Below are 17,497 nucleotides of genomic sequence, written 5' to 3'. Positions count from 1 at the left end.
ACAGCCATGAAATGTGGCGCTTGTTCTGTAATACTAAGTGAGCAGCCAGAGGCAGCTATTCCACCCCCAGCTGTCAGGTGTCCGCTCTCATATCAGAGGGGGCGTCTGTGATGCCCTAATAATCTGTACTATATAACCGGTGCAGTGTATTGGGTGTCCACACACACAATGGCTAAGTGAAGTCAGTACATTATTGTAATAAAGCTGTTGCTTTGCTTGCAGGCAGGAACAGATGGGCAACCAGATCCGGCTGTGCCTGCAGGTGTTGCGTTCTGTCCAGAAGCTGGCACGAGACTCTACCAGCATGGCCCGGGAAACCTGGGAGGTTCTCTTGCTTTTTCTTCTACAGATCAATGACACGCTCCTCGCTGCTCCAACTGTCTCAGGTAAGTCACAGCGCCACCGACTGACCAGAGGCGAAATTACTGGCAGCATCTAATGCAAATTTAATTTTTTTTTTTCAACATATTTTTTTTTTTTTTTTTTTTTACATTTCTGGGCAAACTGGGTAACAACCAGTAGCACTGTTGCTCCTACTATTGTTGTCACTCAACTTCTAACTTCTTAAGCCTGCCATTGTAAACGGGGGTTGTGTCACTCTTTAAGTAAGCCATTTAAAGGGGTTGTGCCATGACTGTTGTAAAAACTGAAAAGCAGATAGTACCTCTGTACCTCACATGGTTTCTCCCCACTTGCTCTGCTAGGTTTCTTCAGGCTGGCAGCTCAGGATGTATCCTTTCTGCTGCAGCTCTCTCCCCATCACGGCTCAGGGGTTGTATCCTTTCTGCTGCAGCTCTCTCCCTATCGCGGCTCAGGGGTTGTGTCCTTTCTGCTGCAGCTCTCCCTGTCACATCTCCTAACAAGCCCATGTATGATCATTCAGCTCCGTAGGTGGACGTTGAAATTGCTATACAGATTTTTTAAGCACCAGGGGTGCCATTTATAATGGAGTAAAGAGGGCAGCACAGTGGCTCAGTGGTTAGCACTGGTGCCTTGCAGCGCTGGGGTCCTAGTTTCAAATCCGACCATGGGCAACATCTGCATGGAGTTTATATGTTCTCCCTGTGTTTGTGTGGGTTTCCTCCGGGTTCTCCGGTTTCCTCCCACACTCCAAAGACATCCTGATGTGGAATGTAGCAGCGCTATATAAGTGCATAAATTAAATAATAAATAAATATCTCGCAACTGGAGCGTTTTTGTAACAGAAAGTAAGTTACAAACTTAACTAGTTTTTCATGATGTATAATGTTTAAATGTAATGTTGGCACAACCCCTCTGAAGCTGTAGGGACGGTGGGTTCACATTTTTGCCATCTGTTTAACTTGTACAAAAAATTATACTTTAAAGAGGACCTTTCGTCAGTTTTGACATAGGCTAATTATGGTATTACCTTGTAGGGCGGCCCACACACTAGTGCCACGGGTGTATTTATTTTTATTTTTTCAAATCCACCCAATTCCTCCGCTCTGATTGGATCGCGCTCACAGCCAGGGAGAAGGAGACGCCTGCAGCAGAACACTGCGTCTCCTCCCTGTTACGAGTATACTGCTCATTATAATACAGAGTGGCAAGTCATTGGGGGGGCCACAGCGGACGAACCGGGTGGAGGTTGAAAAAAATACACCCATGGCATCAGTGGGGGCTGGCCTACAAGGTAATACCATATATGGCCTATGTCAAAACTGATGAAAGGTCCTCTTTTTAAAGGGATGCCACAGACAGACGCCATACAGTGGCATTCGTTCACCAATAGTTCCGTTATAAAAAAAAAGTGTATTTTAACGTTTTCGTTTTTTTACCGAACTCTGCAGGATACAAAAGCATGGTTTGCTACGCTTTTGTATCCTTTTTTTTTTTTTTTTTTTCTCCACTACGTATACATTAAACAGATTGCAAAAACATGATGTGAACCCACCCTTAGACAACCCCTTTAGAGCTGCTGTATTACTTGTTTCCCAGCTTTCTTAAAAGAAGCTGCTTAATGGAAAGTTGAACAATGTAACAGAAAATGTCACATGGAAGCAATAGATTTACATGTGTCTGTTGCTTTTCTTTCCCAGGCGGTATTGCAGAAAGTTTGGCGGACAAGCTAATTGGGGTTCTGTTTGAAGTCTGGTTACTGGCCTGCACTCGCTGCTTCCCAACACCACCCTACTGGAAGACAGCCAAAGAAATGGTGGCCAACTGGAGACACCACCCAGCTGTGGTAGAGCAGTGGAGCAAGGCGATCTGTGCCCTGACATCTAGGTGAGGCTATGTGATAGATGTGCATGGGATGTGTTAGAACTGTATTCCTGCTCTGTCAGATCCTAGAAGTGAAACTGCAGGAAGATCTTTCAGTTAGTAAAATGGACCTAGTAAGGTCATGCAACATACCAGGACAGTAAGCTCCTTCTTTCTGGTCCCCCAAATCCTTGTTTCCAATGTTCTCTTAACACTATTGGCTCTTAGCACCACCGCCAGGATCAGCTAATGCTGCGTGTTACTGGGCTTTACAGGAGAAATTGTCAGAGCACCGCCCCTTCTCTCTGACATCACTTCCTGCTCTGCAGCTATTGGCTGAATCACACCGTTGCAGGTTTCCTTCTCTGCCCACCCCCTGTTTTTACTCTGCCCATGATATTGTTAATACGTAGAGTTCTTTCCTCCTTTTAGGCAATTCTGTCTCTTGGTCCATATGCAGAAGGAAGCAGCTAAACTGGGACAGAGAGCTCCTAGTATTGTCAGTGATATGTGCTGGGGGTGGTCAGAGCAGAAAGTCTATTGTATCTTGGAGCCAAGCCAATACAAAGTGTTCACATACTTATCTGGTTATTAATTCAACCTTTTTAACTTGCTCCAGGTTGTTACGGTTCACATATGGGCCTTCATTTCCCCCGTTCAAAGTTCCAGAGGAAGATGCAAGCTTGATCCCCGCTGAAATGGATAATGAATGTGTGACCCAAACCTGGTTCAGATTTCTCCACATGCTGAGGTATGCAGTGGGTTAATTCAGTGGAGTAAAAGCAGAGTTCATAACTGGACAAACATCTTGATACGTTGGTCTCATTACATGAAAGTCAGAATGGTCAGAGTCTTACAGCTGTGATGTCCATTGACCAATGAGCGAGTCCTGCCCTAATCACAGAACTCGAGTCCCCCTTTGCTGGGAATCTTGTATAAGACCCGGGGCTTGTGCCATGGCTGGTTCAGCTCGGGCCCCAGCTGCCGGTCATCATTCTGAATTTTGACTCAATAATAATTTAAATATCTCTCATTTTCTCTGCAGTAACCCTGTGGACCTCAGCAACCCAAGTATTATTGGCACAACTCCAAAGTTTCAGGAACAGTTTCTAAATGTGAGCGGGGTGCCCACCCAGGAGCTCAACCAGTACTCCTGTCTCAAACAGCTGCCTCAGATCTTCTTCCGTGCCATGCGTGGGGTTAGCTGTTTAGTGGATGCTTTTCTAGGTAATGCTTCTGTCCTGGCTATATTCTATACAGTGTTCAGACCTTTTCATGTGTTGTGTACATGAATGAAAAAGTGCACTCACAGCAAAAGTGCCCGTTGCGTTCAACTGGTTATTTCCATTGCTAGAGCCCTTTGCCTATTGGATAAGCGTTTTTTCCCCATTGCTTTTGACAGTGTGGTCCCACGTAATTGGAACCTCGCTCTTTCTTTAGTAAATGACACTCCCAAGTTAAGAGGTTTTACTACATACGCTATGCAAAAAATATGTATTATTGTGGTCGCCAGGGATGGCTTTTATATGTAGGAAATACGTCATGTTCCATAAATAACAGTGATAAACTCGTATGTTTCTTCTTCAGGAGTTGCAGTCTTTAAGAACATTGGGTTGGAAAGATTACCAAAATATGGTATCCAAACCTTAATTATATGTGTTAGTTTGGTCCAAAAATCTGGTATTGGTTGGTAATGACTACTGATTTGGATTAAAAATACTAATCACTATGTTTCAGAATTCTGCCCAGGCTCTACAAAGTCACATTGTTTGTGTCAAGACGAGTAAGGATAGCATTAAAGTGCATGTCGCAGGGACCCCTTTGTCATGCACTGCCTTCTTGGACCCTGCACTTAGTATTACACAGTATCTATCTTGCCTAATGTGTTCCTTTAAAGGGATTGGGTGCATATTGCTAGGATATGCCCCCAGTCTCTGATAGATGCGGGTCCCACTTCTGGAGCCCACAAATGAAAGGAGAGCGGACTGCGTATGCTCTGCCACCCACCATTCATTTTTATTGGACTGCCGAAAATAGCCGATCGCTCAACTATTTCTGTCAGCCCCATAAAACTTAATGGAGCAGTGGCCGCACTTGTGCGGTTCCTATTCCTTTTTTTTGGATGGGACTTCCAAAAATAGCATGCTTCTTGGCTATTTTCGGCACTCCCATAGGAATGAATGGAGAACAGCCTCTCATGTGCATTCCGCTCTCCTTGATTTTCCGGGCTGTGTTCTAGAGATCAGTGCAGGTTCCAGAGGTGAAACCAACACCTATCGGACATTGGGGGCATATCCCAGTGATATGCCCCAATGTATAGGCCGACCCCCTTTAAATCTCAAGAGACAAATTTTTCTATAGCCCAAGTGAATATATGTTCCAAACTCAGGAACTTTTTGTCCGTTACCCCATACTGTTCTCTTTAGAAACAACCGTGTCTGGTTGTTTCTGAATATTTTACACTCTTCCATTTCAAGATTGCTTTAAAGGGGTAATCTATAGACCCCCTAACATCAGAGGAGATAGAAACACAACTGTATAACCCAATAGAGCGGGCTGCACAGGCTGGCACAGTGGTCATAATGGGAGATTTTAACTTCCCAGACATTGACTGGGGTCATGGTTTTGCCTCAACCGCAAAGGGGAGAAGATTCCTCAACTTGCTGCAGGACCACTTTATGGGCCAGTTTGTAGAAGCCCCCACTAGGGACAATTCTTTGTTCGATCTGGTAATTTCTGATGATGCAGAGCTTGTTGGAAATGTTACTGTTCGAGAAACACTAGGTAAGGCCTCATGCACACAACCGTGCTGTTTTTTGCGGTCCGCAAACCGCGGATTTGCAAAAAACGGAAGCTGCCCGTGTGCCTTCCGCAATTAACGGAACAGGCGGCCCATTGTAGACATGCCTATTCTTGTCTGCAAAACGGACAAGAATAGTACATGCTATATTTTTTTGGTGGGACCACGGAACGGTGCAACGGATGCGGATAGCACACGGAGTGCTGTCCGCATCTTTTGCGGCCCCATTGAAGTGAATGGGTCTGCATCCGAGCCGCAAAAACGGCGGGTCGGATGCGGACCAAAACAACGGTCGTGTGCATGAGGCCTAATAGTGACCACAATATAATTATATTCCCCCTAAACTATAAGAAGCAAACTCTGTCAGGCAAAGCAAAGACATTGAATTTTAAAAAGGCTAATTTCCCTGGGTTGAGGGCAGCATTTCAGGGCATAGACTGGGAGCAGCTACTGTCACATAATAATACTGAGGATAAATGGGAGAGCTTCAAATTCACATTGAGTAATTGCACTAAAAAATGTATTCCTTTAGGTAACAAGTATAAACTGATAAAATTTAAACCCCCATGGCCTACAGCTACTGTAAAAAGGGCAATAAAATACAAATCTGAGGGGTCAGCTGTAGCGTTTGAAGTTTACAAAGGGCTTAAAGGGTTTCTATCACTTCGTTTCACATAATTAGCTGTCAGACACTAGCGATCCGCTAGTATCTGCTCTGCCAAACCATCCTAATAGAATTGCTTTTGGGGCAGCCGTTTTGCTAAAAAAAGAACTTTTATTAATATGCTAATGAGCCTCTAGGTGCTATGGGGGCGTCATTAGCACCTAGAGGCTCCATCTACCTTCACAAACTGCCGCCGCCCAGCACGTCCCTCCAGCCCGCCCATCTCCTCCTGAATGCGATCCTCCCTGTGAGCGTATGTATTCGGCGCATGCGCAGTGAATGTCTGACCGCTTCCCTGCTCAGACATCTCCACTGCGCCTGCGCGATGACGTCATAGTGCTCCGAGGAACAGGCGCAGTGGAGATGTCTGAGCAGGGAAGCGGTCAGACATTCACTGCGCATGCGCCGAATACAGGCGCTCACAGGGAGGATCGCATTCAGGAGGAGATAGGCGGGCTGGAGGGACGCGCTGGGCGGCGGCAGTTTGTGAAGGTAGACGGAGCCTCTAGATGCTAATGACGCCCCCATAGCACCTAGAGGCTCATTAGCATATTAATAAAAGTTCTTTTTTTTAGCAAAACGGCTGCCCCAAAAGCAATTCTATTAGGATGGTTTGGCAGAGCAGACACTAGCGGATCGCTAGTGTCTGACAGCTAAATATGTGAAACGAAGTGATAGAAACCCTTTAATAAAATCTGTAAAAAGTAGATAAAGTTTGCAAAAATACAAAACGAACAGCAGGTGGCAAAAGAGAGCAAAACAAATCCCAAAAAATTATTTAAATATATAAGTGCTAAAAACCAAGGTCTGAGCAGGTAGGTCCCCTAAATAATGGTAAAGGGGGGTTAGTCACTGAAGATAAGGAAAAGGCAGAGTTACTAAATGTAACAATAGAATAATGAGCGAGCACTCATACACCTGGCAACCAAATTGACATATGCAGAAAATATTTATTAAATCCCCATAAAATACAAGTAATAAAATTTATAAGAACAATGTAGCAATAATATACAACATTACAATCACATATATTGTGGTAGATATAATCGATACTATATTCGATAAAAATATATTCGATAGATTGAATGGTAGAAAATTCAATGTTGGAATATTCAATAGAATATTCGATATCACTCAATAGTGTCGATAAATTCAATAATATATATCACACCAGAAACTTCAAGTATTGTCCAGATCTTATATATGCTGTTATTTGGGAAAGAGAAGGTATTTTCTTCTAGCGCTCTATCCCAATTTGGGAAACTGAATGTCACTGAAAATGTTGTAGGTGTATTCACTGGGAGCGCAATATGTTCATGAAGTGTCCACAGGAATCCTGATGATGTGTAAAGTCTCTTATAGCATATGCTTTTAAGGTCGATATAAGCTTTGAATCGAAGAATAAATCGATGTTTGGCTTACCGTCTAGCGTCTGCTGTCTCCCTATTGCTTCAATGGAGCTTTAAATATTTGCCGGCTTATTCAGTCGCTCCATACAGCAAGCTGGTTTAGATTTTGCGGGAGTTGCCACTCTGTTCCCGCAATTTCCTTCGGTGTAGCTGTCGACGATAAGAATAATTAATCCTTTACTGTAGAAATTTTCTTCTGTATGGCCATACAGTATTATCTGAGGTTTTTCAATGCAGGTACATCACTTGTTTCACCATACGCGTTACGGGTAGATTCACTCTCCCTTCCTCAGTGGTCGAGTGTCTGCCTTCCTCCCGCGAAATCTAAACCAGCTTGCTGTATGGAGCGACTGAATAAGCCGGCAAATATTTAAAGCTCCATTTAAGCAATAGGGAGACAGCAGACGCTAGACGGTAAGCCAAACATCGATTTATTCTTCGATTCAAAGCTTATATGGACCTTAAAAGGATATGCTATAAGAGACTTTACACATCATCAGGATTCCTGTGGACACTTTATGAACATATTGCGCTCCCAGTGAATACACCTACAACATTTTCAGTGACATTCAGTTTCCCAAATTGGGATAGAGCGCTAGAAGATAATACCCCCTCTTCCCAAATAACAGCATATATAAGATCTGGACAATACTTGAAGTTTCTGGTGTGATATATATTATTGAATTTATCGACACTATTGAATGGTATCGAATATTCTATCGAATACTCCAACATTGAATTTTCTACCATTCATCTATCTAATATTTTTATCGAATATATTTTTATCGATTTATATCTACCACAATATATGTTACTGTAATGTTGTATATTATCACGTGGTGAGGCATACACCAGCAGCGCAGCCCTTCCTGGACCTAGTACCAGCACTGCCGTACAACATGGTGACGTGGCGAGCACCAGAAGGGCAGTTGAAGCTGGTACGGTGGCACGTGCACTAGTTACCCCGTCGCAGCCACCGCGCAGACAGGCCCGTAGAGCCCCTAGAATCCCTGAGGTGCTGGCAAACCCTGATTGGCAGTCACCAACTTCAGCCGCACCTGTAGTTCCCCCTTTCACCGCCCAGTCTGGAGTTCGGGTTGAGACGGCTCAAATCGGTTCGGCCCTGGGATTTTTTGAGCTGTTCTTGACTGCGGAGCTCTTGGACTTAGTCGTGGCAGAAACAAATCGGTATGCCACACAATTTATATCCGCCAACCCGGGAAGCTCTTATGCCCAGTCTTTCCGGTGGAAACCAGTCCAAGTTTCCGAAATTAAAATTTTTTTGGGCCTTCTCCTCAACATGGGTCTAACTAAAAAGCATGAATTGCGGTCATATTGGTCCACGAACCCAATTCATCACATGCCCATGTTCTCTGCTGCTATGTCCAGGACACGATTTGAGACCATCCTACGTTTTCTGCATTTTAGCGACAACACCACCTCCCGTCCCAGAGGGCCACCCAGCTTTTGACCGGCTCCACAAAATTCGGCCCCTCATAGACCATTTCAACCAGAAATTTGCAGATTTGTATACCCCTGAGCAAAACATCTGCGTAGACGAGTCCCTAATACATTTTACCGGGCGCCTTGGCTTCAAACAATACATCCCAAGCAAGCGTGCCCGGTATGGGGTCAAATTGTATAAGCTCTGTGAAAGGGCCACAGGCTATACCCACAAATTTCGGATCTATGAGGGAAAAGATCAGACCCTGGAGCCGGTCGGTTGCCCTGACTACCTGGGGAGCAGTGGGAAGACAGTCTGGGACTTGGTGTCACCCTTATTCGGCAAGGGGTACCATCTTTATGTGGACAATTTCTACACAAGTGTGGCCCTCTTTAGGCATTTGTTTCTAGAACGGATTTGCGCCTGTGGCACCGCGCGAACTAGTCGCGTGGGCTTCCCCCAACGGCTTGTACCCACCCGTCTTGCAAGGGGGGAGAGGGCTGCCTTGTGTAACGAAGAACTGCTCGCGGTGAAATGGAGAGACAAGCGTGACGTTTACATGCTCTCCTCCATTCACGCAGACACGACAATCCAAATTGAAAGGGCAACCCGTGTCATTGAAAAGCCCCTCTCAGTCCACGACTATAATGCGCTCATGGGAGGGGTGGACTTCAATGACCAGATGTTGGCTCCCTATTTAGTTTCCCGCAGAACCAGACGGCTGGTATAAGAAGGTGTCTGTATATTTAATTCAATTGGCGCTGTACAATAGTTTTGTTCTCTACAGTAAGGCTGGGGAGAACACGATCTTTCCTCAAATTCCAGGAAGAGATCATCGAGAACCTCCTTTACCCAGGAGGTTCCGTGGCCCCCATCCACCAGTGTAGTTAGCCGTCTACACGAGCGACATTTCCCCAGTGTCGTTTGCTGGTACCTCAACCCAACCGCCACCCCGAAAAAAATGTCGTGTCTGTAGCAGGAGTGGAATAAGGCGTGACACCCGCTATTTCTGTCCTGACTGTCCTGACCACCCTGCCCTATGCTTTGGTGAGTGTTTCCGGAAGTACCACACACAGGTACACCTAGCATAGGGTTTGCATCTCACAGGACAGGCACACAGGGCTATTAGGGCCCTTTTACTCACAGCTGCTGCAAACCTCTCCTTTCACCTGGGATAAAGTGCATAATGTACTTCGCCACATCTTTGGGCAATTTGCGCTTTGCACATTGTCCCATGGGGAAGGAGAGGTTTGTTCTATAAAGGTAAAAAAAACTAAACAAAAAAAAAATTACCGGTAAGTAAAAAAGTTAAACGTTCAGTTAAAAAAGTTAAAAAAAAGTTTCTATGTTCTGTTCAGACAGTTAATAAATTTATTGCGTTGCGGCCTGGTTTTTTCTTTTTTGTTTTGTTTTTTTTACCTTTCAGGTGGACCAACCGATCGACTAGCTGCAGCACTGATGTGCATTCTGACAGAAGCATTGCGCTGCTGTCAGATTACACGCAAGTCGGTGTATGCGGCGCTGCAAGACGAGATTTCTCCTCTGCAGTAAAAGATATGTTTGCCGAGGCATATGAGCTGAGGAGGTGGCGGTGTTCATATACTTTGGCAAACACTTTGTATATATAAAAAAAAAATCCCGGCAATGATTTATTCATCCACATCGATTGATGTGAATGGAGAAATCTGGTTTGCCAGGGCATACGAGCTGAAGTGGGTATGGATGTTGGGCGGAGCTCCTATGTCCTGGCAGACGCCTTTCCCCTCCTTTTTTTTTTTTGGCAGAGATTTTTTCATCCACATTGATCGATGCGAATGAAGAAATCTGTGCCGTTCATTTTTTTGTTTCAGCCCAGAGGCTGAACGGAAAAAAAAAATCTCATTACCCGTATGCTCAATATAAGGAGAATAGCAGAAACTCCTAATGCTGGGCATACATGTAATGATTGTGGAGACCCTCAAATGCCAGGGCAGTACAAACACCCCACAAATAACACCATTTTGGAAAGAAGACACCCCAAGGTATTCGCTGAGGGGCATATTGAGTCCATGAAAGATTGAAATTTTTGTCCCAAGTTAGCGGAAAGGGAGACTTTGTGAGAACAAAATCAAAAAAATCAATTTCCGCTAACTTGTGCCAAAATTATTTTTTTTCTATGAACTCGCCATGCCCCTCATTGAATACCTTGGGGTGTCTTCTTTCCAAAATGGGGTCACATGTGGGGTATTTATACTGCCCTGGCCATTTTAGGGGCCCCAAAGCGTGAGAAGAAGTCTGGTATCCAAATGTCTAAAAATGCCCTCCTAAAAGGAATTTGGGCCCCTTTGCCCACCTAGGCTGCAAAAAGTGTCACACATGTGGTATCTCCGTATTCAGCAGAAGTTGGGGAATATGTTTTGGGGGTGTCATTTTACATATACCATGCTGGGTGAGATAAATATCTTGGTCAAATGCCAACTTTGTATAAAAAAAATGGGAAAAGTTGTCTTTGCCAAGATATTTTATCTCACCCAGCATGGGTATATGTAAAATGACACCCCAAAACACATTCCCCACCTTCTCCTGAGTACGGAGATACCAGATGTGTGACACTTTTTTGCAGCCTAGGTGGGCAAAGGGGCCCACATTCCAAAGAGCACCTTTCAGATTTCACAGGTCATTTACCTACTTACCAGACATTAGGGCCCTGGAAAATGCCAGGGCAGTATAACTACCCCACAAGTGACCCCATTTTGGAAAGAAGACACCCCAAGGTATTCCGTGAGGGGCATGGCAAGTTCCTAGAATTTTTATTTTTTGTCACAAGTTAGTGGAAAATGATGATTTTTTTTTTTTTTTTTTTTTTTTTTTTTTTCTTACAAAGTCTCATATTCCACTAACTTGTGACAAAAAATAAAAACTTCCATGAACTCACTATGCCCATCAGCGAATACCTTGGGGTCTCTTCTTTCCAAAATGGGGTCACTTGTGGGGTAGTTATACTGCCCTGGCATTCTAGGGGCCCAAATGTGTGGTAAGGAGTTTGAAATCAAATTCAGTAAAAATTGACCTGTGAAATCCGAAGGTGCTCTTTGGAATATGGGCCCCTTTGCCCACCTAGGCTGCAAAAAAGTGTCACACATCTGGTATCCCCGTACTCAGGAGAAGTTGAGGAATGTGTTTTGGGGTGTCTTTTTACATATACCCATGCTGGGTGAGATAAATATCTTGGTCAAATGACAACTTTGTATAAAAAAATGGAAAAGTTGTCTTTTGCCAAGATATTTCTCTCACCAGCATGGGTATATATAAAATGACACCCCAAAACACATTCCCCACCTTCTCCTGAGTACGGAGATACCAGATGTGTGACACTTTTTTGCAGCCTAGGTGGGCAAAGGGGCCCATATTCCAAAGAGCACCTTTCGGATTTCACTCGTCATTTTTTACTGAATTTGATTTCAAACTCCTTACCACACATTTGGGCCCCTAAAATGCCAGGGCAGTATAACTACCCCACAAGTGACCCCATTTTGGAAAGAAGACACCCCAAGGTATTCCGTGAGGGGCATGGCGAGTTCCTAGAATTTTTTATTTTTTGTCACAAGTTAGTGGAAAATGATGATTTTTTTTTTTTTTTTTTTTTTCATACAAAGTCTCATATTCCACTAACTTGTGACAAAAAATAAAAACTTCCATGAACTCACTATGCCCATCAGCGAATACCTTGGGGTCTCTTCTTTCCAAAATGGGGTCACTTGTGGGGTAGTTATACTGCCCTGGCATTCTAGGGGCCCAAATGTGTGGTAAGGAGTTTGAAATCAAATTCAGTAAAAAATGACGAGTGAAATCCGAAAGGTGCTCTTTGGAATATGGGCCCCTTTGCCCACCTAGGCTGCAAAAAAGTGTCACACATCTGGTATCTCCGTACTCAGGAGAAGGTGGGGAATGTGTTTTGGGGTGTCATTTTATATATACCCATGCTGGGTGAGAGAAATATCTTGGCAAAAGACAACTTTTCCCATTTTTTTATACAAAGTTGTCATTTGACCAAGATATTTATCTCACCCAGCATGGGTATATGTAAAAAGACACCCCAAAACACATTCCTCAACTTCTCCTGAGTACGGAGATACCAGATGTGTGACACTTTTTTGCAGCATAGGTGGGCAAAGGGGCCCATATTCCAAAGAGCACCTTTCGGATTTCACAGGTCAATTTTTACTGATTTGATTTCAAACTCCTTACCACACATTTGGGCCCCTAGAATGCCAGGGCAGTATAACTACCCCACAAGTGACCCCATTTTGGAAAGAAGAGACCCAAGGTATTCGCTGATGGGCATAGTGAGTTCATGGAAGTTTTATTTTTTTGTCACAAGTTAGTGGAATATGAGACTTTGTATGAAAAAAAAAAAAAAAAATCATCATTTTCCACTAACTTGTGACAAAAAATAAAAAATTCTAGGAACTCGCCATGCCCCTCACGGAATACCTTGGGGTCTCTTCTTTCCAAAATGGGGTCACTTGTGGGGTAGTTATACTGCCCTGGCATTCTAGGGGCCCGAATGTGTGGTAAGGAGTTTGAAATCAAATTCAGTAAAAAATGACGAGTGAAATCCGAAAGGTGCTCTTTGGAATATGGGCCCCTTTGCCCACCTAGGCTGCAAAAAAGTGTCACACATCTGGTATCTCCGTACTCAGGAGAAGGTGGGGAATGTGTTTTGGGGTGTCATTTTATATATACCCATGCTGGGTGAGAGAAATATCTTGCAAAAGACAACTTTTCCCATTTTTTTATACAAAGTTGTCATTTGACCAAGATATTTATCTCACCCAGCATGGGTATATGTAAAAAGACACCCCCAAAACACATTCCTCAACTTCTCCTGAGTACGGGGATACCAGATGTGTGACACTTTTTTGCAGCCTAGGTGGGCAAAGGGGCCCATATTCCAAAGAGCACCTTTCGGATTTCACAGGTCATTTTTTACTGAATTTGATTTCAAACTCCTTACCACACATTTGGGCCCCTAGAATGCCAGGGCAGTATAACTACCCCACAAGTGACCCCATTTTGGAAAGAAGAGACCCCAAGGTATTCGCTGATGGGCATAGTGAGTCATAGAACTTTTTATTTTTGTCACAAGTTAGTGGAATATGAGACTTTGTAAGAAAAAAAAAAAAAAAAAAAAAATCATCATTTTCCGCTAACTTGTGACAAAAATAAAAAGTTCTATGAACTCACTATGCCCATCAGCGAATACCTTAGGGTGTTGTACTTTCAGAAATGGGGTCATTTGTGGGGTGTTTGTACTGTCTGGGCATTGTAGAACCTCAGGAAACATGACAGGTGCTCAGAAAGTCAGAGCTGCTTCAAAAAGCGGAAATTCACATTTTTGTACCATAGTTTGTAAACGCTATATACTTTTACCCAAACCATTTTTTTTCTACCCAAACATTTTTTTTTTTATCAAAGACATGTAGAACTATAAATTTAGAGCAAATTTCTATATGGATGTCGTTTTTTTTGCAAAATTTTACAACTGAAAGTGAAAAATGTCATTTTTTTGCAAAAAAATCGTTAAATTTTCGATTAATAACAAAAAAAGTAAAAATGTCAGCAGCAATGAAATACCACCAAATGAAAGCTCTATTAGTGAGAAGAAAAGGAGTAAAATTCATTTGGGTGGTAAGTTGCATGACCGAGCAATAAACGGTGAAAGTAGTGTAGGTCAGAAGTGTAAAAAGTGGCCTGGTCTTTCAGGGTGTTTAAGCACTGGGGGCTGAGTGGTTAAAGAGCTCAGTTCAGTCATTGCTGGGCCCCTGTTTATAAATTTTCAAAGATTCTCTAGGTACTGGTACAGTGCCAAGTGATTGGCGCAAGGCAAATGTGGTGCCCATATTCAAAAAAGGATCAAGGTCATTATAGACCAGTTAGTTTAACTTCTGTTGTGGGAAAATGTTTTGAAGGACTCTTAAGTAGGGATCGACCGATATTGATTTTTTAGGGCCGATTACCGATACCGATAATTTGTGAACTTTCAGGCCGATAGCCGATAATTTATACCGATATTCTGGGAATTTTCATTTTTGAGGAAAAAAAATTCCTACACAAATCTGCTGAAATTAATATGTTTATTGTTAATGTGTATTTTTTTTGTTTATTGTTAATGTGTATTTTTTTTTTTTTTATAAATCTTTTTCATTTATACTTAATATTTTTGTGTTTTTTTTTTTTTACTAACTTTTAGCCCCCTTAGGGACTAGAACCCTTGTCCTATTCCCCCTGATAGATCTCTATCAGGGTGAATAGGATTCTCACACTGTCCCTGCTGCTCTGTGCTTTGTGCACACAGCAGCAAGGTTACTGACTATGGGCCAGCCACGGCTTCATAGCGTCCTGGCTGCCATGGTAACCGATCGGAGCCCCAGGCTTACATGCTGGGGCTCCGATCGGAGGAGCAGGGGAGAGGGGATCCTGTGGCCACTGCCACAATGATTAATACTGGGGGGGGGGGGGGCGCACTGCGCCACCAATGTTTTTACTATTGGCGGGGTGGGGGGTGGGGGGCGCACTGCGCCACCAATGATTAATACTGGGGGGCTTGGGGGGGCGCACTGCGCCACCAATGAAGATAAGTCTATCGATCATTCATATACAGGAGGCGGGAGCTGGCTGCAGAATCACATAGCCGGCTCCGACCTCTATCAGCAGTAGCTGCGATCCGCGGCACCTGAGGAGTTAACTACCGCGGACCGCAGCTATTGCTCATAGAGGTCGGGAGCCGGCTATGTGATTCTGCAGCCAGCTCCCGCCTCCTGTATATGAATGAATGAAAGGCTTATCTTCATTGGTGGCGCAGCGGCCACAGCCCCTCCCCTCCTCTTATGTTCTATCCCCTCATTGGCGGCAGCGGCAGCAGCAGCACAGGGGGAGGAGACACTGCTTCCTTCTCCCCTGTGCTGCGGAGGGAACACAGAGAGCGCTGAGAGCAGCGCGATCTGTGTTCCCAATACGTTATCGGTATATCGGCAAAATAGATGCCGATACCGATAACGTTCAAAATCCTCAATATCGGCCGATAATATCGGCCAAACCGATAATCGGTCGATCCCTACTCTTAAGGGACTATATACAGGAGTATGTGACTGTAAATAATATTATAAGTGATAACCAGCATGGGTTTACCAAGGACAGAAGTTGTCAGACTAACCTGATTTGTTTCTATGAGGAGGTTAGTAGTAGCCTGGACAGAGGGGCGGCTGTGGATGTAGTGTTTCTGGATTTTGCAAAGGCTTTTGATACTGTCCCTCATAGAGATTTAATAGGTAAAGTAAGGTCTATAGGCTTGGAAAGTATAAATTGTAATTGGATTGAAACTGGCTGAAGAGTTGTGGTCAGTAATTCCTATTCAGATTGGTCCTGGGTTATAAGTGGTGTACCCCAAGGTTCAGTGCTGGGTGCTCTATTATTTTAATTTATTTATTCATTATATCGAGGACAGGATTACTAGAACCATTTCTATTTTTGCAGATGACACTAAGCTGTGTAGTACTGTGCAGTCTATGAAGGATGCCCATATACTACAAACTGACTTGAACACTCAGAATGATTGGGCATCAACTTGGCAAATGAGGTTCAATGTGGATAAATGTAAAGTTATGCATCTTGGTGGTAATAATCTTTGTGCTTCATATGTCCTGGGGGAGTCACTTATAGAGAAGCATTTGGGTGTCCTTGTAGATGGTAGATTAACTAACAGCATACAATGTCAATCAGCTGCTTCTAAGGCCGAATGCACACAGCCGTGAAACACGGACGTGAACGGTCCGTGGTATCCCGCTGACAGCAGGACCGCACGGCGTCATTGGTTGCTATGACGCCGTGCGCTTCATGCCGCCGCTGTACTACAGTAATACACTGGTATGATCTATTCAAGTGTATTACTGTAGTGCAGCGGCGGCATGAAGCGCACGGCGTCATAGCAACCAATGACGCCGTGTGCTCCTGCTGTCAGCAGGATGCCCAGGCTGGGATACCACGGACCGGCTCACTTCCGTGTTCCACGGGTGCATTCGGCCTAAGGCTACCAGGATATGGTCATGCATTAAACGAGGCATGGACTCTCAGGGCAGGGATGTAATACTACCACTTTACAAAGCGTTGGTGTGGCCTCATCTGGAATATTGTCGGGGATATAAAGCAAATGCTTTATATATAAAAAAAATAATAATGGATCAAAAGAAAAATTATACAAATGATATTGATCCGCGAGGTGGACATATAAATGCCTCAAAAGAGTTTGCTTGAGAACCTAATTATTTTGTGCATTCAGTAAGAACAGGGTACAAGCGTCTATGCAAAAATATTAATTATTTATTATACAATAATTTAAAATACCATAAAAAATAAATATAAATTTCAATGATATACAGTACCCAGAATTCGCCACTAGATGGTGCCAACAAAACACTACTCAACGAACACAATAATAATATGCACTACTGCTTTCAATTAAATTGATTATGCACAGAAATTCAATCAAGAAATGACAGATACGAGCCCTTGCTCTGCGAACATATGACCAATCTCTGATTGTATTAGTATTGCAATAAAGCTTATAAATTTATCGGCTTGATATCACACTAGGGAATATAAAGATTCCCAACAGAGCATGTTTTCTCGAATTCAATATTAGATCCTTATTCAGTTATATGCATCATAACTGAAAAGCTCCAATATTGATGTAGCACCTTAACACTATATCCACACAAAATGGGGATTTTGGCTAGATATCAAGCGAATCAATTCATCATTACTACACACACATAAAAATCATCATTTCCCGAGAATATAGGTGATGGGCAGAGTCTAGGGGAAGTCGGTCTCAAGAGTTTTTCTGATGATCAAGATCCTTCTCCGACTCTTTTTCTTTGTTCCTCCTCCTACTTCTCTTTTTTTTTTCTCTTTGGTAC

At 43.5% G+C, this 17,497-nt stretch overlaps 1 protein-coding gene across 11 annotated transcripts in view; it reads left to right on the top strand.

Moving 5' to 3' along the window:
• Window positions 1–17,497, top strand: part of RALGAPB (Ral GTPase activating protein non-catalytic subunit beta) — a 95,290-nt gene that overhangs the window by 18,589 nt on the left and 59,204 nt on the right. For 8 of the 11 annotated variants that reach the window (XM_040438212.1, XM_040438213.1, XM_040438210.1 and 5 more), the window contains exons 4-8: window positions 223–386; window positions 2,061–2,247; window positions 2,843–2,974; window positions 3,269–3,450; window positions 3,811–3,858. In XM_040438212.1, the coding sequence (XP_040294146.1) occupies window positions 223–386; window positions 2,061–2,247; window positions 2,843–2,974; window positions 3,269–3,450; window positions 3,811–3,858 (713 nt within the window). The remainder of the gene's footprint in view (window positions 1–222; window positions 387–2,060; window positions 2,248–2,842; window positions 2,975–3,268; window positions 3,451–3,810; window positions 3,859–17,497) is intronic. The other 3 variants (XM_040438216.1, XM_040438214.1, XM_040438217.1) reach the window with 1 other exon arrangement.

Source organism: Bufo bufo, chromosome 6 (assembly GCF_905171765.1).
Source record: "Bufo bufo chromosome 6, aBufBuf1.1, whole genome shotgun sequence".
NCBI classification, from domain to species: Eukaryota; Metazoa; Chordata; class Amphibia; order Anura; family Bufonidae; genus Bufo; species Bufo bufo.
This window is presented reverse-complemented; position numbering and strand designations above follow the sequence as displayed.